The sequence below is a fragment of the Phaethon lepturus genome, unplaced genomic scaffold (assembly GCF_000687285.1).
Source record: "Phaethon lepturus isolate BGI_N335 unplaced genomic scaffold, ASM68728v1 scaffold5471, whole genome shotgun sequence".
Lineage (NCBI taxonomy): Eukaryota > Metazoa > Chordata > Aves > Phaethontiformes > Phaethontidae > Phaethon > Phaethon lepturus.
The window spans coordinates 13,726-22,548 of NW_010518327.1; the positions used below are offsets into that span (position 1 = coordinate 13,726).

Consider the following 8,823-nt stretch of genomic DNA (forward strand, 5'->3'; position numbering starts at 1 on the left):
AAATCTCACTACCCACCTGACTGGAGAAGTCTTATCTATCACATATTGATTCTGGAACTTTATGTTTTATTTTCTATCACCGATATAGAATTTTGTGAGTGTGCTTCTGCCAAAAGATCAGAATAGACATCATGTTAAACGGTTCAGCTAAAATGTTTTATCGCACATTTCAAGGGAATAGGAGTGTATATTCATGTCTCAGCAGAGGAGGTAGTATCTAGCTGAGAGGAAGGTAGGTTTTGAAGTGTCTTGCAGTTATAAATAGTCAAATCCTAACAAATTGCTTCCAACACTGAGAAGAATAACATATATTATTATATGTTAAATATAATATAAATAAATATAAAAGAATTTCTACACATTTCTCTGGCATGACCTCATTTAACATATAAGGAAGCAGAAGCAAAACAAATACCAAGATGGGGCTAAGCAAGAGTTCCCAGCACTTTTTTTTTTTTATAGTGATGTAAATCCTCTTTTCCACAGGGTTGCTGTGTGTGTGAGTGCCTGCTATCCATAGCAGCACACACACGTGAAAATGGTCTGTTTACCTCAAGATGACCTCTAAAAATGCCTAGGTAAATAGCTGTTATTTTCAGAAATGCTGAACTTGCTCAGCTTCAAGTCACCTGCGGTTTATTGTGGCTGGGTTTAGCATGAAGCGTGAAGGGAGGAGTAGTTCCGTATGCCAGTTCTGTTCTGTGCAGTCTGTATGCACTTTCAGGCAAAAGCCAGGAAAAATGTAATATTGGGTTTTGATGATGTTTAAAAAAGGCAAAACAATCTTAGTAAGGTCAACAGAATACGTCTCTTCATGATTATTTGCCAATAATCTGTAATTGTAAGTTTTAACTGATGTTCTATTTAGCTTGTCTGTTACACTCAATATGAAACTTTCATTACCATCCTCCCTAGACCATTTTAAAGCTGCATTTTTATTCTCCATTTCTGCTCCTGACTGTAATTGTTTTAATGGTGCTTACTGACAGCTGATACTTTCTGGCAAGCTCTCACTGAGCTTGTACAGTAAAAGTCAAATTATAGTCCTGTATGCACACATTAAGTTAAAATTATTTTTTTGAAGTATTCTGTGATAAATTTCTAAATTGCAGCTGCCAGTCTGCAAATTATTCAATCTCTCTGAAGCACAATTGGAGAAATTGCATCATTTGGGGGATATAAAATGTACTTTTGAAAGTGTTCCTAGGCAATGAACTAGCAAAGCACACAAGCACGTGACTTCAAGACTCTATTGAACAAAGTTCAACTCTTTTCTGGAACCGTGATAGTGTACCAAAACATACTTGGGGGATTAAAATAAATAAGCAATTGAGGTATCTTTTCATACAACCTGGATCATAAAAGCAGGGCTATACAGGATAGAAGGGGACATACCATGCTATTGAACGAGTTCAGTTCTTCATTTTCTCGAAGACTGAGTTTTTCTAACAAACTGCCAGCAAGAAGTTCTTCCTGATGTCTGGAGATACCTGCGAAAGCCTTGTATGTGTAAGTAGTACTTAGGTGAGAGGTCCCATTGAGGGACTGGAGGGGATTGACCTACCTGTGGTTTGACAATCGTGGTTGTTGTCTGGTGGTAAGTCAGACCCTTGGTATTCCGTGTATTCTGTTATTATAAGATAGTTGGCATTTCTCTGAACAGAATCGGTTACTGGTTTAACATCTCCTGTCCAGTTCCTCAGGTCTGACTACAAGCAATCAAAAATTCTGTAAATCCTATTCATCCTGCTGCTCCATCCTAAGCGATATACACACTATTCCACCGGTTTTATCACAAACCAGAGGATTCATCAGGCAGAACTGTGATTCTGGGCTACCTTCCCCAGTAAGTGTCTTACCAGTCTGATTACAAGTTTATAGAAGAGAGACACTGACAAAGAGTAACTACGACCGAAATCTCTTCGCTCGGAAGCTGATTATGTTTTGCCTCCTTTTATCTTCCAAAGCTAGATCAGATACTAACTAAGATTATATGATACGGTGTCAGCAGTGGCAAGGGATTTGCCCAGGAAGCCTTTGGGCACTATGCACAGAACTGGGTGCAATGGAGAAGTATGTAATAAATCCTGAAGAGGCTGTGTGCATTTGCTATAAAATGTCATAACCAGGAGTGCTGTGGAAGGTAGCAATACAGATAGTCTGTGAGAGTATCTCTCACTGATACTTGAGCCAATTCATAGAAGTAAACCAGAAGGGGCTGTGGTAAACTACACCTAAACTGTGAATCCCCACAGCATTTACCAGCTTCTGGATGTGTGTATAGCTCGGCTCTACCTGGAGAGGATGTGTCAGGGGTGTGTGCTCCATCTCTGCTCCCCCCTCAGCTCCACCATCATGGTTTCCACTGAAAGAAATGCTGGAATTTTGAGCAATAACCAAGGTGCACCGCACTGAGAGATTCCCCCACCGCAGGCAATGACGTGCTGCGTCTGTGCGGCGTGACACAAATCGCACCTACTCCACACGCTACAGGCAGGGTTAGAGACTTGTTCCTTGCTCCCTCCTGGGAGAGTGATGCCCTGGAAATCACAGAGCGTGTCTTAATGGAAGAGCAAAATGGGCAGAAGCCTTATATTCTCCACCGCAGCGGCAGGTGTTCTGTAGCTAGATCTAGTGCCTCAGTTGCATTCCGGATGTATCGTATGTAAGCTTTTCCAGAAGTGTGTTTACATGCACGTGCATGCACAAATTCATGCCATTGTAGCCACGCTTCCATACGTCATTTTGCTATTCATCAGCTGATACTAAAGCAGAAGACAATGTGAACATGTATGAATATTATTTCTGCTGTAATAAGGCCAGAAATATGAGAAAATACAATGCCAGAAACTAAAAACCTTAACATTCTTTTACATCTTTATTTTGCTTTTTTTAAGCTTCCTTCTGATTCCTGCAAGTATCTCGGCTGGTGTGACGTAGAAGAACATGATGTTCGAGGAAATCAGCTTCATTGTCCCCGAGTGAGAGAAGGTAAAGATCAAAAAGACATATTCACGTTTAAGCCTTAACTCTGTTTACTTAAACAGTATGTCCTTAAATGTTACGAACTTAAATCATGGCATTTGCCATTGTTTTGAAAAGGGGCAGGATTTAATCCCATATTTGTACTTGCTTTTCTTAATCACTAGGAAAATACCCTTCATAATTTTGAAAACGGGAAAAAAAAGCCAGAACTGTAATTTGGAAATTTTTAGTATAACACGGTGTCCATTACTTCTCTCAAAAGTTCATTAGCATGTAAATAACTGTTCAGAATGCAATAGCCATATGCCAAACCAGAAACCCAGAGTGAAATCCAGTCCGGCAAACAGTGGCACATATATTTTATTTTAAGACTGAATGGGCCCAATTACAATCTATAGGCACACTCAAGAATAGAGAATGAAAGATGGATTTTTAAATCCAGTGCTTGCATGTTTGCGACCAAACAGTGGAAAAATTACACACTACCCTTGCTTTAGTTAGGAATTTGAAGATGTCCATAACTCTAAGCATTTCAGTAGACCTTAAGACTTTAAGTCTTCAGTGTGTGTCATTCTTAATATGAATGAGGTTTTGAATGTGGCTGTTCATCTCAGTTGCAGTTGTTGTCAGTGGTCTGGAAGTTACAAACATGTCCCTTTCTCAGGACAATTAAAAGATAAGTACATAACCATTATATAAACTCAGCATGTGAAAGGATGTATAGAAACAGTATTTTAGAACTCAGATGCTTATGCTCAACCATTTAGAAGAAAGCTTTTATTGTGAGCTGTAGAAGAAATGTCACTTACTAACCACGACCAAATCCTCACAACCTTAGATTGCTTGCGGTATTACGGGCCCAGAAATCGTAGAAAAATCTTCACATTAATTTACTCCTTAGAAGCCTGAAAACCTGCACACCTACAGTATTATACATATTCCTTCATTTCAGATATCCTCCCAGCCACATATATAATCTTTGAGTAAGTAACTAAGTTCCAGTTCCATATCACACCCACTATTGTAAATCTTTTTTTTCTGAGCAGGGCCTTCAGAAGAAGAGCTATTTTTCAGAGGAGAAGAACATACTTTGAAAAAAAGAAAACAAGTAACTGACACAGAGAAGTGGCAAAAGAAACTGCAAGAGAACTGGGAAAACTGTGCTGTAAAACCTTCTCATTAACATTTTGTACTGTAGTGGTAAATAAGCCAATAATAATGTGCTGGCAGCTCATTGCAGTTAGCAGTTTTAAAGCTCCGGTTGGTACCATGACGTTGTAAGACAGAAGGTTTTTACAAGCTGGAAGAAACACTGGAATATACTGTTATTTGGGTTGTGACCCAAAAGAGTAAACTCCTGTGTTGTGCCAGGGCTTCATTTGTGCTCGGGCATATAAGAACTAGTGACAGCCTTTGCCTGCTTGCTGCCTTCCTCAAAAATTGATGATAAATGAATGGTTAGAGAATGGAGTAGCTTCATTTCAGCTCTTTCACTCTCTCCTCATGCCAGGCTGAGCCGTTCTTTTGGCTGGAGGTACTACATTATTGCTTGTTCTGATCAGCAGTAAGTTACTACCTCCCTAAGATCAAGGAGGAAAACAACGGGTATTAACTTCAACTAACACTGAGATCCAGTACTCTGGGTCACGCTTCTCCCTATGCATAAACATATGATATGGACTGGGGAATATTGAGAGAGAGAGGGAGATCATATATTGTGCCTGCTGCACAAGCACTTTTTTTCCAGATGAGTTTAGAAGCCAAACCAATAAGCCACGATCACTCAGTCCTGCTTCCTCCACCCAGAGCACACACAGTGGCATCCCCACTCAAAGGGGACAGAGGGGCTGGACTCACATGATTCACATGCTTAAGAGATGGATTCTGTCTCCTTTACTTTCAAAGAATTATTCAGTGCGTCACTATGACTCTAAGGCGAATTTGACAATTGGTACACCAATTGCTATAAGAGCAGTGTAATAAAATAAACTTTTAACTAATTCTGACATTGATTTAATGTTATAGTTATTAGAAAGCAAGAAAAAAAAAAGTAAGTGATTTCTCTTATTTTTATCTTCCCAGGAGTTGAACCTTTCATTTCAGGACCTGGGTGATCTTTACCAAGTGGAAAACTTCAAAAGGATTCTCCGAAGATTAATTCGGGTGGAAAAGCTTTGGTTGGTGGACAATTCTTTGACAGACCTAAGTGCCATAAGGTTGCCAAGGTAGATAAAATGTCCTGTTTCTATTTTTATGCAATACCATACACAATAATGGAAAATTATTTATTATTTATGCAATAATCAAATTATTATTTATTCAATAGTCAACATTATCATTTACTTAAGTAATAGCTGGAGCAGACTCTTGAGAAGTGCCAAAATATTATATTGGGGGGTATTATATTGAGAATCCATCAGTATATTGTTATTCTGAGTTCATGTCATCCCCAGGTTGAAAATAGTCAGCGAGGAGATCAGATGACTTCCTCTTTATTCCTGGAGAATAATTAATCTCATCAAGTTCAGTGATATTTATGCTGACAGGGAAAGTTGTTGAACACTGAAGGAGTCTGTGTGAAGAGATGGTAGAACATAGCCCAAGCAGAGGTGCCAAGTGTCGTTGTCCACGACAGCTGAATTTTTACAGCCCATCTATTGCTACTATGTTGTCGTACATCTAGGTATATGGAAAGTTGTAATATTGAGGACAGGAATAATGGTGTATCCATTGTACAACATAAAGCAAGCTGGGACTATAAAGTGTAGGGATCTGATCTTGCAGTCCATGGGTAGACAAAAATAGCACAAATGTAAAACTAGTATGAAAGCAGGTGCTGAGGAATCAAATTCTTGTGTGTCTCTTTGGGAGCCCCAAGTTGCCATGATTTCAACTACATGGAGAGCCATCCCTGTGGTGGCTTACAGGTATATACTATTACAGATGTCATCAGTGATGTCATATGCTTTGTACTTTACAGATGCAGAGAACTAAATGTCAATAAAAACCACTTTACATCCTTCAAACAGCTGCCAAAGATACCTCAGATTCAGCACTTATCGCTCGCTGAAAACAACATCATGACACTAAGTGGAATATCAGACTTCAGACGTACTCCACTTGAATCCCTTATACTCAAGAGGAATCCCTGTGAGTTTCAAGAAAGATACAGGCAACTGTAAGTCTTACCATCTCATGGCCAACAAAAGTTGATCAACACAAATGTTTGTGAGAGAGTTCAAAAGGAATAGAATCTCAAATACAACAAGTTCTCCCTAGCAATCTCTTTGTTTTCCCATAGTCTCAACTATCATAAATGCTCCAGGAACATGGGCCAGTGAGCCAGTATCTGATAATAGACACACAATATTCAGAAACTGCCAAGGAGGCTTTCTGATCACATGGCTGGCAGTTCTTGAACTGAACTAAGTCCATAGATGAAGTTTAGAGACAATGAGTAGGGCAGATAAATTAGATTTCCTTTTATTAATAGAAACTACCTATTACTCAAACTCTCTTCAATCTCCTTGCATCCCTCGTGTATTCTGAAAGGAGTCTAAACTACATTACATGTCAGAGATGGAATCGGAAGGATGTGTTGAAAGATTGGAGGTAAAGCAAGAGAAAACTAAGTTACCTTCATTTGATTTTTCTGGATTCTCTCCTCTCTCTGTGGCAGCACTGTGGAAGTTGCACGGCCTTGAACACCCCACTCAGTGTAGGTATGTGTTGCCGGCAGTGCAGTGTAGTGTAGACCTCACAGAGCTGCCTCAGACACTGGAAATGAAAACGCAAATCCAAGATGGAGTAGAGAATTCAGGGGAAGATTGTTTATTGTAAGTCTCATGCCTGTTTTGACACTCACACCCCTATTCCATTCTTCCCCAGTTGCTTTGACTCCAAAACTTTGTTGCCAGGAAAAAAATTTTACAGGTCAGAAAGGGGAACGAAGCATGTTCCTTCTGAACTCTTCAGAAATCTGCATGGTTGCATGTTTTCCTCCACTACAAACACAGCGTCACATCAGCCATCTACAAAGGCATTGTTGATAGTTTTGAGATAAACCTTACAGCATGTCCCTAAGAAGTCCTCTCTTCCTGGGAGGGGAAAAAAAAAAAGGAGAAGTTTAAAAGAAAATGTTTGATGAAAACTTTTCTGAGTTTCCTGTACGCTTTTTCCTTCAGCCTAGTAGGCATTCCTTTGACAGTGTGATAGCGATGCTTGTGCTTTCTAAAGGTAGATAGGCAGATATCAAAGTGAAAGTTAAAAAGTAAATTTAAAATGATGGATTTCACATTTTATTTGCATATCAAAAGGTCCAGGAGAACAAAAGCTGAAAAGCACTTTTTAACAATTATTAATTCTGTTTCTGCTCCCAATCCTGCCAGTTCTTAAGGCAATTCCATATTGGTGTCACTCAGGTATTACTTTCACTGCCAGTGTTGGAAGACAGAATGAATCATTTTCAAGTGCAGATAAAGCCCTGAGCTACGTGCTGAGGTTGAGCACTGGAGTCCACGCTCACCTCAAAAGGCGGTGATACAGGAGCAAATACCGTAGCGTGTGGGTTAACACCCTGTGGGACGCTTACGGAGGGGCTACGGCTCCATCAACCTCTCTTTAAGAAGAAAACAGCAGTCTTCATGACTGAGGCTAGAGATACCGATGTGCTGTTTAATGGGGCCAGTATATCAGGAGGTAGAACCATTCATTTCGGTTTGACATTGTGCCCACAGAACAGGGACTTTCCTTTGGGAGAAACAGAACTGTGAAAAGGTGTGCAGGGCGCCCAGTTTCTCTATCACAGAAGGATAAAAGTTGAGTTGCACTTCTTGCAATCTGAATCTTTGCTTTTCAACAGTCTAGGAAATTCAGTCTAGGCTAACACCGTGTCCTCTCTTTTGCATTAGACAACTGGCTTGGTTCTGCTCTATTAAAAATGTAGATACTTGCACTGCTTTACTGAGACTGAGGATGTAAAACTTGTGCAACAGAGTGAAACCCAAACATATTTAGTTAGCTCTTTACCAGATAAATTCTGCAACAAATGACAAATCATGATTTCCAACAATTCAAATCTATTTTGGATGTGCCTGAATCCGCTATTTGCTTTTTATCGGTGTCTATTGTGTTCTCAACATTTCCCCAAATTATTTATCTCATTTTCTATTTTTTTTTTTTTGTGTCTCTCTTTAAGTGTATTCGCCAGTTTGCCAAATCTGAAAATGCTGGATGGTATCCCAAAACTACCAGAGGACTGTTCACCCCCAGATATCAGGGTTTTTTTCAAAATGTGTACTATACTCTAGCACTGTATTTTTGTAGGATTACAACTATGCTAGAACCACCTCACTTAAAAGATAAAATAAATCCTGTGTATGGAAGTTACTATTTTTTTTTATCAAAGACATATTGAAGCAGAAATATAATTTTTTGAATGCATTTGTGATACCACAGACTTCAAGTAAGTATGAATAAATGATATGTAAATAAGACATAATATGTATACTGAGTGTCTTGAGTTTGGTGTATTAAAAATATTGAGTGACTTTATTGTCTAGGAACGCTATGTAGACAACAACTCGCAATTATTGACTCCCAGTGCATTTATTTAAAACATGTCCAAGTTCAGCTCACATGTTCATTGTGGGAAATGGTACAGGGATTAACATCCAGGCTGTGAAGAAAAGGAAAAAAAAAACCTGAATAAAAGAACAGGCTATGCAGTTTCCTTCTTCATGTCCCACCAATGTCTTAGTGCTCTTTAAATGCACTTTGTAGATGGGAAAGGCAGAGCCACCCCAATAGTTTTGACTCTTCAAAATAAAAAAAATAATG

The 8,823-nt window shown here is 39.1% G+C and overlaps 1 protein-coding gene across 1 annotated transcript in view; it reads left to right on the forward strand.

Annotated features, from left to right (window-relative positions):
- LOC104628183 overlaps positions 1-8,361 on the forward strand; it is a 21,658-nt gene extending 13,297 nt beyond the window's left edge. The window contains exons 2-7 of the mRNA XM_010296687.1: positions 1,704-1,846; positions 2,898-2,991; positions 4,032-4,150; positions 5,068-5,210; positions 5,966-6,163; positions 8,183-8,361. Of these exons, the coding sequence (XP_010294989.1) occupies positions 1,704-1,846; positions 2,898-2,991; positions 4,032-4,150; positions 5,068-5,210; positions 5,966-6,163; positions 8,183-8,294 (809 nt within the window). The 3' untranslated portion in view covers positions 8,295-8,361. The remainder of the gene's footprint in view (positions 1-1,703; positions 1,847-2,897; positions 2,992-4,031; positions 4,151-5,067; positions 5,211-5,965; positions 6,164-8,182) is intronic.
- Positions 8,362-8,823: the final 462 nt, after the last annotated feature.